Below are 16,835 nucleotides of genomic sequence, written 5' to 3'. Positions count from 1 at the left end.
TTAAAAAAAAAAAAAAAAAAAAGCGTAACAATTTCTGGAAGGTATGTTTGGGGTGTTTTTCCCAACAGAGTAGCTAGGGAAATGGTAGAGGCTTCAATTCCCTGAATGGCTGAATACCATGGTCCAGATTCTCTGCTGTCCTGCAATTAGTTTCTATCAAAGTGAATGCATAAAGCTATCAAATTGTCAGGATAGTGTTGTAAATCCACCTCTGCACCATGGAAAATTAACAAGGTGCAGGGCACTGGAGACTCTAAGCCCAGATAGTCAAACCTTGAAACCCAGAGACTCAAGCAGCTCTGAATATTTAGTACATTATTTATTTAGCATAATTGTGAGTGCCACCTTTGTGTCTCTGGTTTGCATTATTATTCCCTAAATAAGTTATTTCATGATATTTACCTTCAGAGTTTGTAGCTTCCTTATCCTATTGCCTCCTAGGAATTGTAGAAAAGCAAGGTTTGTTTTCTACACGCAAACCATAAGTGTTAATTCTGAGAAGACAATGGCATCGTGGAGAAGCTTGGCATTTTCTTGGGTTGTTTTATAGTGGGGCTTCTGCTCCTCCAGCTAAAACTTGTATAGTGGAAATGAAGATCTGATTCCTTATATGCAATGTGCAGAAAACCCTTATTTCCTCCCTGCAAGGAGAAACTCCCTAATGTAAAAGTCAAAGTTGGCCATTGGTTCTTGAGTGGAAAAGAAATGGCTAAAGTCCATTCTGTCTACTGTAGTTGAAGTCGGATTCCTCGATCTGAGTTTCTGTAATGTTTGAGATTTTGGAGTGCGTCCTTCCTATCTCTTCCAGAGCACAGGCTAGGGAGTCAAGGTCACCATCATGCTGATGTCGGGCTTCCCAGAGGTCCAAAATGACAGCAGATGGACTACTTTGTGTAGCAAAGTACGAGAGATTCCTAAAAGGGAGGAAAGGTAAAACAAAAGGATTAGAAAGGTCTTTACATGATTATTACCATGAATGTGAAACTGACCTTCTTTCCATCATCCCCGCTGCTACAGATGCATTTCAGACAAGAAAGCAGACTTCACGGACATTAAAGTAGCCAGCCAGCTGCTCCTCAAAATGCCAATTTTCTTTTCAGTGTAACTTCGTTTCTCTAAAACCTTCAGGAAAAGCAGGACTTGGAGAAATGGAAGTGGTACTGCATGGAAGCGTGTTGTTGAGACTAACCTTCAGGTGACACTGGGGTTCATTTTTAAAGAGGTAGGATGAACAAGGATTTGTGGATAGTAATTTAAATAAGACCTTGTCCCAGCCACTCATATAATTTAAGCATCAAATTAACATTATGAAGGGGTATAGGTTAAACTTAAATATATATCTGCGTATGCATGTTAGATGAGAGAAAATTGACTTCTAACTGGTACCGGTGGTGTTGAACTACAAGTATCATATATTTTTACATCTTTTTTCACTTACACATTTTGATTTGGTTAAAAAATGCATATATCTGATTTATGGAATTTTGCAGAATATTATTTGCAAGAGACCTGGCAGAACAACCTGGTTAATAAATTCATGTTATCCTTTCCGTCTGCCACAATGCCTGTTTGATGCAACTACTTGTATATTTGCCTGGATATAATGATACAAATAAATCTATTGCATGCGAACACACATGCATAAACTTTGTGTAATATGCACTATATATACATATATATGTGAGTGCGGGAAAGAAAGTGATTGAATTGCAGAACAGCAAAGAGATGTGAGAAACAGCTAATGCTGTTTACTGACACTGAAATGTCTAAATTATAACTGCAGCACTTATTCCAAGTACTCCTGGAACATTTGGTTCGGCAGTAGCTTTAGATACCTTTGACATTGGTTTCTTTGTAATGCAGCATCCGTTCATCTGATGAAGCCATCGTGCAGCTCCCTTAAATTAAAAGGCTTAGAGCCTTGTTAATTTTAGGCAGCACTGTGGTACTCTTACTCCCTGGATTGTCTACACATTAGCACCTGAAACTAGTTATAAGTACCCCTTAGGCAGGTGAAAGTTATGCCACTCCAGGGCAGGTTTATCTCTGATCCATGTTACCGAGCTCATGTTCCATTAATGTGTGGCCACTCCCCATGAATGAGCCACCCAAGTTTTAGTCCTCCAGGTGTGGGACAGTCAGACAAGGGTTTTAGCCTGAAGAAGATGTGACTTCTACAAACTCAAGCTACCACCAACATTTGAGTGCAATAAGCCCCTTACATTCTAGTTGCTGTATATTTTTGGTGCCAGGAAGGCCTTGCTCTGTCATTGCAGGCCAAAATAAAGTTTTGCCAGCTGAAGTCTGCGGGGACAAGACCCTTTTAGGCAATTATCAACAGACCTATTTCACATAATTCCTGCCCAAGGTTACTAGTAAGCCTTGCGCTCAGACCAATATTTACTGATGAAAGCCCAGCAGAAAAAAATCTAACCCCAAACCAAATCAACACACATTGGGCCACTTTGCACAAGTTAACCCACACATACTAGAAAAGTGTCTGTGTCATCAAGGGCAGGGTTTACCCTGAGATTGCGATTTCAAGATAAGTGCCCTCAAGCTGCATGCGGTGTTGCACTGTAAATCAGCAAACCATGTCTGCACTCTTTATTTTTCTTTCAGGGTTGCTTTTGTTTTGATCTAGAGGCTTTTAAGGCAGCTTACCAGTATATTGAATTCATAGCAGTTGTTCCTGAGCAATGTGCCCTCAAGTCACAGCTAAAGCAAACTTGAAAAAAAAATGTTTGATACCAAACACCTTCTTGCTGCTACTCCTGGGTTATTAAAACAGGCATATACCTACTTTTTTTCACAGGCTCGGCTATTTTTTGTACCGTGTGTGGCACCTTTAGGTGGCAGAAAGTTAGATGCAAATAGTGAATCATGTACAGATATTGCATTCTAATACAGACAGCCTCTGCGGTGAACTAGAATTTAAGCCCTGAATTGCTTTAGTGCATTGCAAAGTGCAGAGTCACAGGATGAACTGCCTAGCTCTCTGTTTTGGATAGACAGAGTAGTACCTGGCTCAGTGAGGAGTTTCCCTGAAGCCAATCGCCTACATGGGTAACACATGACGGTCGGAATCTGAATTTCTTTTAAAAACTTTTATATTATTAAAATAGTTTTGTGGAAAATAAAGCAATGGTGGGACACGATAATGGCGTGCATGTAATGTCCTATCTTGCCTCTTCTACAGTTGTCTCCCACCACTGCAGTTTGTACTTCACCTAGATAGGTTGCAGGTGTATCCATATTAGTCAGAGTTTATATCTTTGTGAGTGTTAAGGAATGTGGTTGTGTTTCACAGGCAATGTAAGACAAGGTCTTCTGTAAAACTGCACAATGCAGCTCAGCTGCTTAATTATTAGGATGGGGATTAGAATACATTTTGCTCACTGCATTGCAAAACTTTGCATGCTGTTATCTGCACAAGGGTAGTTTTGCAAATGTGATCGGAAAGTAGTGGCCAGCTGACCCATGCCTTCATGTTTGTTGACATACTAGTCTGATATTGGTATTATGGTTTGGAATATTTGTTACAGCTTACGTGAACACTAGTTTCTATCTGCCAACCATGCTGACAGCAGTCTCTCTTCTGTCTTCTCATTGTTTGATTTTTATTATGGATGTAAAAAAAAAAAGGAGGAAAGAAAGAAAGAATGGGGTAAAGCCAAGTGGTAAGCCACCTGTATTTATTTGTTCCAGAAATATATCTCCTGCTTGGGATCATTTATAAACAGACAGCAGGATGTAAGCTATTCCAAACACACAGTGTCCAATTCCAATTTACCGCCAGTATCTTTTACACTTTATCCCATTCATAATAAAATGTATCCAGAGTGCTTGGAAAGACACATGCCACCTCTGTGTAAAGCAGCATTATTTATTCCAAGATGAGATCTCACCTTCTGTTCAAACTGGAAGCAGTGTGGATGCCCATTCTTTGAACATAAGGTGGCTGAGTAATGTTAATAGGCAGCTAGTTGTGCCTGAGATGTATTTTTTTTTTAAATCAACAAGCACTCCTTACTTGATTTTACCTTGGTTGGTAGAAAAAGAATTGTTTTTACACATCTTGTCTATTCCTTCCATGAGACATCTTGGGGCATCTGCCACCTATAGCAGGTCTTAATTGTTCCCCACTGTGTAGTCCCCTGCACCTAAAAATGCAATATTTTTAAATACCTCCATAATATAATTCCCATCCCAACTCACAGAAGACTATCCTACCTTTACGAAAACAGGTAAAAGAATATACTCTTGGAGCTTTTCTCATATATTTCTGCACTTAAAAAACAAGTCAAAGTGTCTATAATAAATAAGGTAACCTCATTACAAAAACTGTGCCTCCTGGAAGAGTACAGTAGTACCAAGTGGGGAACTGAACCACTTTCAATAAAAATAGTAATATCTTCCTATCATCATAATTGTCTCATTTAATGGGAGTCACTTACATGACCGAAATCAACCCTCCATACAGTTGTTTAAATGCGAAATAAAGGTGAGACTCCAGTCATACCAACAGCAAGTAACCGGCAAGACAAAAATGCACTTAACTTGTTTTATTTGTCAGAGTTTCATCCAAAAGCCGGTGTGTCAGTGGAATCCAAAGTACTACAAGGCAGCCTCAGGTAAAACAAACAGACGCTCACTTCACTTCTAAAGAAAATTCTGCAACAAGCTGGCTTAGTTTAACATAAATCCTACTGGTATAGCATGGGCTTTGGTAAATACTGTTCTGCAGTCCCTAAGAACCTAATGAATCCTAGTTTATGACGAGCCCTTCTTCCTTCTCTAAGTGCACGATGGTTCAGTTTTATCAGGTTTCGCAAGTTGATAGTGCCTTTGTCAAAGTAATATCGTTCAGGGCTAAACCTGAAGGGAATGTTAAGAGGCAACTTATCCCTGTATTCATCCCTAAATAAACAACCGGGAGAAAGTATAAGGATAGCACAAGCTACAGTCCATGTTGTGGCTGTATCTGCCTTCTTAGAGGAAGGTTAGCATTTTGAAAACCAAAGAAATTAGTGTATTAGTACTTGAAAGGTTTTTATCATTATTGTAGTGACTCGGTTGATCCTGAAATTCCTATTTACATGTTAACTCTTCTACAAACAGCATCTCTACCACCGCTCCTGAATGAAGCAACATAGTTTCATAGCCATTGTTTTATTTCAATAAACAACAGTAATAGCAAATGTTCTGTAGGTCTAAGTGGGCTAAGCTCATATTTGCCATATCCCCTATTCGAGACAGAAGAACTAAAGCGATGGTCAGAGTGGTCACTAGCACACTGTCTAAAGCAAATGAAGGCATGCCTACTCTTCCCATTCATCCTTTCTTCCCAAACAGAGGGACTCTTTCTTAAGAGACTGGCACTGAGTGAAAAAACCTGTGTTCCATAACAAAGGAAACATGAGAAACAACCAATTCCAAAACAAAGTAAAAGCACTTCACTTTACCTGCAAGCAAACTCTGAGTGGAAAGGTCTAGGGAGGCATTTTCAAAGCAGGGGTGGCTTAAATGCAAACAGGTGCTGAAATGCAAGCGTCGCTGTAAATGGGGAGATGAAAGCTCATCTGGAATGCAAGCTTAAACCAGATGCAGGGATGAGACATTAGCACAGGGGAACAAAGGGGATTACCCTCAGCATCCCAACACAGAGTTTAGGCTTTGTCCTCTGCCTGCTGGCCTTTTGGCTGTAATTCCATACTCAGTGTTGTTCAGAAGGGAGATTGTGAGGCAGTTTCCATCTAAGATTTTGTTCAGGTTAAAAACAAATTCTGCCAAGACCCTGCAAATGTCTCCACAAATGAATTGCCTTGGTGTCGGATGTTACACAGTTATTACCTCTCCCTGACCACAACGAACGGGAAGAGAGGGATGTGTGTATAGAGCGTTTGTGTGAGCGCCCCGTTCAGTGTGGTTTCCGACTGCTTCACTATGCCCCAGCGAGGAAGGAAATTACCATCCGTTCTCCTATAAATGAATGTTCAAAGCATGGATTAAGTGATCCGCCCATAGCCACATGTCGCAGAGCCTGTATCCGAACCCAAATCTCTTTAAGTTGCAGTTCACTGCTTTACCCACTAATCTGTTTTGTGTCACAAGCTTTGGTTCATGTTACAGTGGCCTAATAAAGCCAAAATCTGAGATGCTCTCCATTCAGCTGCTGTTTTAATCACATAAAAAAGATATATGAACTGCAGTGTTTTCCCTTAAGAGTAAGTATGGTAATTATTATTCAAACGTATTTAATATCAGCAAACAATAATAACAGCAACAAAAAACCTGTGCTAGCAACAAATTATTCCTATTGCATATGCAAATATTGCATTTTAGAATTGCCTTCCATTACCTGTTGATGCTGTTTTTCTGTGCTAACATCTGCCAGTCTTTGCCTTTGGCATTGGGTGTGTCAAATGTTGCACATATTCTCTGTCTAATGGAGTATGGGATTTTGAAGGCCTTTGGACCAGTCTGTGCAGGGAAGTTGCTGTCATCATGTGCAAAAAAGGTGATAGTTTCTCTTTCATTCTGTGCATAATACAAAAACAAGACAATTACTACGTCGGCTTTCTGGTTGCCAAAGGTACTGTTGTCACCTCCGTTATCATAGCAACTAAACACCTAGCTCTTTTCGCTATCTTTACCCTGGCAGCAGTCCTGGGAGGTAGGAAAGAGCTATTAGCCCATTTTACATACAGGGAAGATAAAACTACTCATTGGCCTTCATCACCCAGGAAAACTCAGGATGCAGTGTTGACTCCAGTCTGCCAGTGCTAAGCTTCAAGTCACTAAGCTATTGCCGGGGTGTAGGTTGTAGCTGTGTTGGTCTAAGGACACAGGCAGACAAGGTTCTTTGGGTGAATCTGATATCTTTTATTAGACCAACTTAAATAGTTGGAAAACAATTACTAAGCAAGCTTTCGGGTTCAAAAACCCTTCGTCAGGCTAAGGAAGTTTCAGCAGTTGGTGTGTGCTCTTGTTATTGCCGAGCTTTTTCCGCACTGGATATATCCTCTAACTTAACTCCCTGGTAATAAGCTAGTATTTTCAGCATTGTTGAGAAACAGAAACTCCCTTTACTATACCATAAACACAGTGGGACACCTTGATCCACTGTAAGCTGCCAAACTTAAAGGAGTTCACTGAAATTGGAAGTGTTTGCTAGTCCATTTTCTCCATATTCACTACTCATGAACGAGTACAACTAAGAGTATATATCAATGCCTGAGAACAGAGATTTTTTCATGTACTTAGAGCTTCTACACTTTACCCTGAACTTCGAGGATACTACCGTAGGGTACTATTGTAGGACGCGGAGGTATTTAAACCAGCACCTGAGTAGCTAGGTTTCAGTTAATCAGGGAACGAAATAGTTTTCTAATGCAATGTAATAGACTCTGTAATATACAGCGTTTCTGCATGGAAAGGTTCACCTAAGGAAGCAGACACAATAGCTTAGAATGCTATCTAATAAATATGTTGGTCACGAATCAAATGAATACCAATAATTTGCAAGCAAACTGTTTACTAAATTGCATTTTTGAACTAATTTATCAAATAGTGATATGTTTCTGGCCAGTACATAGAAAACAAAAGGCCACATATCTTGGGTAACTCAGTTGCCAAGACTAGCTTGACAAGGAGTATTCAAAATTCAAGAAAATGCCCCAAGAAGCAAGGACTGTGGGATTTGTCTCAGTCAATACAGGGGAGACTTAGCACCGAGGGGAAGGGTACTGTTTGTTCATGCTTCACACAGGCTTTTGCACTCAGGTTTAACCTTGAAGGAGCTAGGGCAGCTATGGGGAATGAGCAGTTGTCTGCTCTGCTTCTCTCATGCAGTTTGTTCTGAGTGCAGGTTGAGTTGTGATCACTAGCAATGAGATTGGTTGAAGGCAGAAAGAACGGGGTTTGTGTCTGAGATCCCAACTAGTGTTTGTAGTACCAATGAAAAAGTAAATCAGCCTTTTTATTTGTAAAACCACAAAAGCATGGTCGAGGGATACTTAAATGTATTTATAAAGGGTGCTGATTTAAAAGAACAAGTCAAAATGGTGTGGCTTCTTTCTTCAAAAAATGTCCCATTTTCAGCTCTTTTCTGTTTGTCCATATGTTAACCCTACAGGGCAGGAACTCTTGGTAATTTTTTTTATATGCAGGACTCAGGTGCCTAAGTCCAAAACATAGATCAAAATAACCCTACTGAGCTGTGACTGAACTCAAAAGATGGCTAAGATATAGAAGCACCTTATGTTTTAACATTGAAAGACCTCAGGCACCTAAGTCCCTTTGTGGATGTGAGATTTTGTCCTGTACGTGCCTTTGTAACAAGGAACCTTTCTGGATTGGGGCTCCACTCAGTGCTGTGCAGCATAAATATTAAATAGTAATGATGCTACTGGTCTCTTCATATAACATTTATGGCACATAGCAAAAGGCATTCATGCAAAGTAATAGGAATTCTGTAGATACATCACGTTGTCTGATTGTTTAAATTAAATATGCAGAAGAACAGTAGATTTTCATACCCTGCACATGTGAGATAAGCCAGTGCAACCTGGTTAGCTGTGGGAATTGTAAAGCAATGAGAAGTTCAAGTATTCAGCCTATTTTTTTCTTCTCTTTTTACGGTCAAATTATCCTCATCCTTCCATCAATTTTTGAGATAGGATAAGAAAACCTTCCATATTAGTGAATCTGTTTGAAAAGAGAATTGTAACACGCACCAGGGGTTTGTGGACAGGCCTGTCTTCAAAAAAAAAACCCCAACCTCAGCGGCAAAATTTAACTGAGAAAAAATGATGGCAGAAGTCTGCAAGAAATTATGGCACAGGCATGTGAGACTCTGAGGGTTTTTTTAATATATTGGACATAAAAAAATGTAATACATGGAAAGGGATGATCAAAAATATTTATTAGATTATTAAACCTGAATGGCTTTCCCTGGTAATGGACTCAGTCTTGCGTGGGGGGGTGGGGAAAGGAAATATGAACAGAACAAAAGTCTTCCTGTTGCATAAGGAAGATATGAAAATCACACGCAGAGGTCATGGAAAACGCTTCTTATTTCCATTACAGTATCAGGACCCTATTCTTCAGTACAAACACAGTCAGAGACAGGCTCTGTCCTGACCCATTTACAAAGTAACTTGTCATAACAGGGAAAACCTATGTTAGTCTTTCTATAGGTGAGAAAATAGTGACTTGTTTCTGCATGTTTCCCTCTAAATCTTCTCCATCCCAGTCACAAATAAGCTTTTAAAGTTTACGGTAACTAATGCAAATAAAGCACGAGCAACTAAATATTATGCTTGTATTGAGCATCTTTAGAATACTGTTGTTTCTTAACATGCTGCTCTGAACATCTTGGATGCCAGGGGTAAAACCCAGAACTGTATCCAGTATCATGTCAGATTAATGTTCCAGGTCTGCAACTAAATCCTTTGGAGAGAGGAAGGTCTGTCCACAGGGAGCACCCTACAGACCTTCCTACTTGTAATCATCTTCTACAGCTGGACTTAAAAGGAGGTTGAGAAGGGAGGAAGAATAGTCTAGTGGTTAGAATAATCCATCCCTTCACACCTCATGTGCAAAGGAAGGACACCGTGCTTTCCTTATGTTAATAGAGCAGGTCTCACATCACTCTGTGAAAGGTAGGAAGAAGTTCTTACTGTCATGCCAGGCATCATTGGGTGGCACTTTTAAAGCTCTTTAATGTGTAAGCAAATGTTCAGTCTTGCAATAACATACCATACGGTGGTACTAGTGCTGCTATTAAAGGCTCTAGGAGAGGGATCTATGCAAGCAGCAGAAGAGCTTGCTCTTTAACTTGGTTTCTGATTAGACTAATTTTTCTTGAAGATGGAGTTTCTTCCCTGGGAACTAAGCCTCCTGAATGAAGGAGTATATGCATACTGTTTGACCACCTCTGCTCTTTGAGTGGCATTTCTGTGTAAATAGTAGAAGTTACTTAATCTAACTGGTATGGCGTTTGCACATATTCGTTTCCTCCCCCAGGAACGGCGTCCTGTCGAACTCTGGATATCTGCTACAACTCTGCAAGGGGTTAAAACTGGTTTCAGAAGCAAAGGGCTTGGTTTTACACAGAGTACACTGACCTGGAGTTGTTTATACAGCTACTTAAATGACAGAGCTGGGAATAGAGAAAGATGAGAGAGAGCTAGCTACCTCTAGAATAGATGTCTGGATCTGTAGGATCTGCTCATGGCCCTTGACTTGTCGAACACAGATCTTGCAGGACAGCTGCGTGGTTGTAGGAGTATAACGCTCCAGCGAAAAGGCACAGTGCAGTGGCTGCTGGTTACTGCACCACACACGAGTGAAAGGGATCTCCTGTATAAGAAGCATGTCCCGGAAACGAAAAAAGGGTGTTGTGGGGGAAGGGTTGGGAGGGGAAGAGAGAAATGGAGAGAGAAGCTGTGACACAACTACAAAACCAGAGAAGAATAACAATAATAATTACTTCCATGGTTCCTCTGGAATTGCGTTTGTAATAATGTCTCCGTGAACATCGAGTAGCACAAAACTAATTAATGTCAATTCCAATTGATAACGCTGGGACGTTAAAATTACCACAAGATTAAATTTCATTCAGTGACACAGATGATGAGAGAGCATCGCAGCTAAAATGAAATGTAAAAAACCCAAATAAATGTATTTCCAAGCATAGAAATGTGTTTATTCCCCTGTCCTGACATAGGCTCCAGAATTCCTAATACCTGTTCCTCTCTAGCCCTTACAGTGCTATCAAATCTCACAGATTGTCGATGAAAGAGGGATACCTTAAGAAGTTAATGCAGGTTTGATCCTATAGTACATGCAACAGCTTTTTATTCAGTCCAGATTGAAGTCTCTTGAGTTCTTCAGGTTTCTGCTGCTTCCCTGGAGAAAACCATACACCACCCACCTCACTGTTAGGGGAATGGATCCAATCAGGTGTCCTTTTCTTCTTATTTTGGACCACCTGATACAACTCCATACCTTCTGCAGTGACCAACCTAAGGGCTGAACGCAATCTGGATGTACACTGTCTGCACATAACTACAGTCATTACTGTAATCCACCAGCAACAGACTTCTGGCATCTTTGGTGACCTTGATTTCTGATGGAGGCGTGGAGTCATGGGAGTAGTAAAACCATATATCCAATAAGGGGTAGCTAAACCTTTTTGTTAAGATTCCTCTAAAAACACAGTTCAATTAGCTTCCTTTCCCATGACATTTAAGGAGTGGGATACATTGTTATTTTACTATCAGTCCAATATTTGACATGCTTCCACCTTGATAGTGTTAGTCTACACAGTTGTCTTGCACCCATATACTTCAACCAACGTGCTGTCCACTATTTTCAAAGTACTTTAACGTTGCAGCAAACTGCCAAATAAGAAAGCAGGAAGACAAAAATGCCAAACTAATATTTTAGTAGTAACTCTTCTCCCTAATTCACCCCTCTGATTGGAGCTTTTTAATGCTGTCTGCAATAAGCCATGATGCTAAGGGAAAGAAAGAGAGCTGTGTGTCAAATTAAAGTTTAAACTATTAGTTGTAAAGATGCATTTCTCATCTCTCTCTAAATTTTAACTTGATAAATATTTGAAGACGGAGATGATTTGAGAGGCATGGGGTTCTGGCCCTAGAAGGAAAACATAAAAACTGTGACACTCGTAGATTTAATTCATTTACAGTTTATATTATAGCTACATTTTAAATGATGTGCTGATGCATTAAGCATGTTATAGGCATAAGTGACGTGTATTATAAGTGGCTATAATCACATCGATAGGTATTATATATGCTTATAAAAAATGTAATGTGCTGTTGGAGTCTAAATAAATTATTAGAGCAACCGATTAAACCCTGCATTTTACAAGCGTGACTTTTAAACCTTTAGCTCATTGGAATACATGAGTTCCCTTCCCTTCTTTCTCTCTTCTCCCTTGTTTCTTTCTAGTCAGTCCTATTTGTGCTTGGCTAACACCCTATAGGGCTGAGCACATTTACTGCAGTAGTGCGACCTGTGCCCCCCACTGTGACATTAGTTAGAAAGTGACATTTTTTGCCTCTACAGCTCTTTTCCACTGGGGTTAGCAAAGCAGGAAGCAGATCAGGCTGATACAGAGTTATCTTTTCACCCACTGCTAAAATGCAGCTACCTTTGCATCGTCTCAAGATCCCCAGGGGTTATTCAAAATGACACACCAAGTAGTAATTACAAGTGCTGTGTTTAAATCCTGAGTAGCAAAATGCTGAAGCTGATAAAAAAAAAAAAAAAAACCAAACCCCAAACATTTTAAAATATTAGGAAAGCAGCAACTGTAATTAGATTTTTCCCAAGTAATCACCTTTGCTTTTATTCTGGGAAAGGGGAGGAAGGGATCACACCAGTCTGAAAAGAATGATGTGAAAAATAATAAGAGAAGATAAAGTATTGTGAAGTTATGAGTGTTTAAAGTATTCCGGAAATGCTTTCAGTTTGATTCCACATTATAATTAGGCTCCTAGCAGATGGAGGGAATGTAAAGCATTTCCTAGCTAAAGACAGGCACTGGATCCTCCAAGACAGAAGACACTGGGGAAAACAGATGCTTTGACTCAACAAAGCTGCCTGTCTTTCTTCTTACCCTAGCTGTAGCCAACTAGCCATCTCTTCCTGCTCTGACATCCATGCTCCTTCTGAGGGGTTCCCCCTTCAACTTGTGAAAGTGGTGGGAGACAGCCCAACCTTTTGGCACCTACTGTTGCTGCTAAGTGTGAGTGCACACACCTACAGCGGTATAGGTTGTAGCCGTGTTGGTCTAAGGACACAGGCAGACAAGGAACTTTGGGCAAATCTGATCCCTTTGATTAGACCAACTCAATAGCTGGAAAAATTCTTCTTTGCAGGCTTTTATAGTTTCTTGTAACTTTTCTTGGAAACTGCACACACGTTGTATATTACAGAGAAAAGCAACCTCTACCTGCTGCAGGTTGTTTTTGAGGATTGACCCCCTTGCTTTGTAAAAATCCTAAGCCAAAAATCAGGGGAACAATGATAAAAAAGCCTGCTCTCTACATATAGGTTTAGCGTCTGGCCTATTGCAAAACCCAGACTCCCTTTCTACCAAGGAGCAGCACATGATCAAATACCAACAGCTAAATACGCCTGCTTGCATCTCATTTCCCACTACCTCTGCCACAAAATCAGGTGAAACCAGTGTATTCTGCAGTCTTCCAAGAAAGTTGTCAAAACTTCAGGCTGTTTTGAACCAGAAGCGGCTGTTGTTTTAGAGCCTGAGGCGCTATAAGGAATACCCTTCCAACAGCCTTTCCCCTATAGATACAGCAGGAAACAACCGTAGTGCCCCTCCTGGCTCCTTGCACATGTTGGGTCACAGCTACAAGAAGATTTTAATGTTTGGGGGCAAAATTCATCATTGTACTATATAAAAGAGCCACCTAGAGTTCACTTTGGCTTTGGGGCTGGAGATAGGTAAATAAAAAGGGAGCCAAAATTGGATGGGACCACTCCAATAGAAGTGGGTCGTGGGATTCAGGAATATATTGTACCAGATGGAAATGGGTCCTTGTTTTCCTTTTTTTTTTGCATCAGGCCTAAATCTGAGCTGTCAAAGAGAGTTTAGAGATTCATCACAGACTCACAGACCATGTTTCACTGAGCAGGAAATATGAAGCCAGTGTAAATTGTGCTGTAGTTCCTATTAAAAACAATAATTATTATTTCTCAGTCGTCCAAGTCATTCAAATTACACTCAATTATAAAATGCAAATATTTATTCAGCTTCAATATCATCATCCTGTCAAATCTATTTTAATGGTAGAAGTTTTGCAGAAACTGTTGTTTAACCCTGCACTGCTGCCGATGCCACAAGCATTGGTTACGCGATTGCCACCTGTAAACCTACTGCATGGAGCCAGTTCTATCTATCCCATGCTGTACCCTTCTTAAAGCAGACACAGCACTTGGCGTTACTTAAACACTGCTCTATGGGTTATGATTCCCTCATCTGATTTTTTTTATCTCCCAGCAATAAATTTAATAGTTACTTTGGACTATGCCATTCACATTAGATCCAGTAAAGTGAGGCCCTTACAACCCGTAAAGATTAATATGGAGAAATTTGCATGGCTATCAGGACTTGTTTTAACAGCACCCTGCAGTTCAATTTGGACTGAAAACTCCAGAATATTGCTTGCCAACAGAGTACAAAGATACCTAGGTTTAATATACCATAAACAATATATTTATTCATAGAAGCTGTACGCAGCATTAGGAAAAGTGCTGAACCACATACAAAATGTCTTTGGGCCTCTGAGTCATTCTCAGCACTTTTCATACACTGGAGACTTGGATCTGGCACAGGAGATAGTGCCCCAAAGTAGTAAAAACTATGCAGACATAATACCTACCAAACTCACACGGACTCAAGGAAGGTAGATTCGGGGGCAAAAAACCCAACCTTGTTGGATCACCTGCCTAGTCTTACTTTGGCCAGTGGTATATTTGTTCCCTGCTACCTATTTTTCTTATTCAGCATCCAGTCCAACTTTATATAGTTGATTCCATTCTGTCTCCTACGTCCATACAAGAAACTAGGTCAGTGCCAAATGGTGAAATTTCATGAGCACTGAAACTTTACATATTTGTAGCGTGTGCTCAGTATAGGGTATCCAAATGCACTGCTCAATGAACAGCAGAGTTATCCATCACTAAGGCTGTTCAAACAAATACATTTGCTGCAGAAAGGTAAAAGAGATTGAATTCTTCATTGAGATATATTGGCTTTGCAGCAAGCCTCATAGTTAAACAAATACATTTAAGATGTGTTAACAGTGCTGAGGTCCACTACTGGGTACACGGGCCATTTAAATGATGTTAATTCTTCACAGGGTAGCTATAAAATGCATTTTGTTCCCTTTTTAAGGCAATCTCCAGGGATCGGTAAGTGAGATGTCTCTAAATGTCCTGGGTGCAACTCTACTCTACTTTTACTAGAAGGCATTCCTTAGTAAACAAATTATTTCTGAAGTCATACTTGAATGTATTTTATAGGGTTTCTTACTTTGGGGGTTGATCAGAAAATGATATACTGAATTCTGCAGTGCTTTTATGTATGCAGGGAAGCAAATGGCAACGTGAAACGGTATCAAAAATGTCTTTCTGTTTATTACTGCATATGAACTCCGGGTTTTAATCTGTATGTAACTCACCAGTGAGACATGCCCTGAGATCATGATTGGGTTTGTTTTGGAAACTGTAAAATTTAGTAAATACATTAAGATAAATACTCTGGAGAGGAAAAGGTTTTTTGCCAAAGTTTGTGAGAATCGCATTCTTTCTTCCCCGGTTATGTGACATAAATTACCTCTGTTCTATTATCATAATTTCCAGAGTAGGCTGTATAGCATTGTGGGGAATTTCAAATGGAGGTACAGACCCCTTTGAATTGCGAGTGTGGGTATTCACATACTTTTGATTGATCGTAGTAATCTTTTACGGACCCATTAGACATAGTCTGCGGACCCCCAGGGGTCTGTGGACCACGGATTGAAAACCACTGGTTCAGGACAGTATGCTTACACATTTAGGCTGCCTTTGCTCAAACATCACAAGAGATTGTGTTCTCCTTTCTCTATTTGGTTTCAGGAAATGGGAGATAATATACTAATTATGTACTCTTTCTGTGTTTTAAGAGAGACGAGCACAGTTTCTCTGCCAGTGTCTTGCTTACAGTTTCCAGTAATGCACTTGATAGACTCTCTCCTTTGCTTTGATTTATGCCTTGCCATCTTCAACAGCCTCTTTAATTAATGCACCACAAATGGGAGAACTTACTGCTCTATCTCTGTCATTTCTAATCCTCAGCAATATACATGCTATGATTTGAACTCATGACATTTAAATGCTTGCAGATATACTCTGTGTTTCAGCTGTACACTCGGTGTTGCATTAAAAACAGGATGACAAGTCAATCAATTACAGATATTGAAAAACTACTTTTAACGGGAACGATAACATTTAGCTAAAATATAGGGAGTCTGGAGGAGGTGAAAGTAACACGGGGGAACATAAAACATTTGCTTTTGTAAGATGAAACATTTACCACTACTCTATACGAATGGTTTCATTCTGCAGTTTTTTCACACTCGTAAAAAAATTGCGTTTTTGCTAAACGCTCACTGATTAACTAGATACGTTTCAAAAATAAAGGGCACAATTGCCTTGTTTGTCCCAGTGAAGACTCGTATTGCCTTTTAAATTAAACAAGTAAACAAAATTGGACAGGTACCTGACATGCAGTGAAAGGTTTAATTCTCCAGAGGAAAGGGGGGATATCAAGGACAGATATCTGAAGACTGAAGGTATTCCCTTTGAAATGCAGCAACTTCGGTTCCTCCAGTAACTGTCCTCCTTGGTGTCTTTCATCCGAAACCACTTCCTGCAACAGGAGGGGGGAAACTTTACAAAGGAAAGATGAGGCTTATGGTTTCTTTAAATATTAGGAATAATACCTATCTTAAAATAAAAGAGGCAGCACTCAGTATGGTAGCTGACTGCCTGCAGGTTTCTGAGCATGTCGACAGTGCATGCAGTAGGTGAATGGGGAGTACCGCCTTTCCCTTCCTGAGCAGGCCAGAGCAACTGAGGCAGCATAGAGGGGGAAATAAGATTTGCCTTGCAGTGGACCAGCATAGAGGAAGAGGAATGAGGGATTAACTTCTGCTATGGTCAAAAATGTGGCCCCAGGCTTGTTTCTGGAGCAGAGAGAGTAGGAGTCTCAGTTCATTCAGGGCCTGCCCTAGCTC

The 16,835-nt window shown here is 40.1% G+C and overlaps 1 protein-coding gene across 1 annotated transcript in view; it reads right to left on the bottom strand.

Moving 5' to 3' along the window:
- Positions 1-15: 15 nt before the first annotated feature.
- Positions 16-16,835, bottom strand: part of UNC5D (unc-5 netrin receptor D) — a 326,435-nt gene continuing 309,615 nt past the window's right edge. The window contains exons 14-17 of the mRNA XM_019514323.1: positions 16,319-16,468; positions 10,201-10,365; positions 6,362-6,540; positions 16-914 (exon numbers count right to left, since the gene is read on the bottom strand). Coding sequence (XP_019369868.1) covers positions 710-914; positions 6,362-6,540; positions 10,201-10,365; positions 16,319-16,468 — 699 coding nt within the window. The 3' untranslated portion in view covers positions 16-709. The remainder of the gene's footprint in view (positions 915-6,361; positions 6,541-10,200; positions 10,366-16,318; positions 16,469-16,835) is intronic.

This window comes from Gavialis gangeticus, unplaced genomic scaffold (assembly GCF_001723915.1).
Source record: "Gavialis gangeticus isolate Ggan-Ray unplaced genomic scaffold, GavGan_comp1, whole genome shotgun sequence".
NCBI classification, from domain to species: Eukaryota; Metazoa; Chordata; order Crocodylia; family Gavialidae; genus Gavialis; species Gavialis gangeticus.
This window is presented reverse-complemented; position numbering and strand designations above follow the sequence as displayed.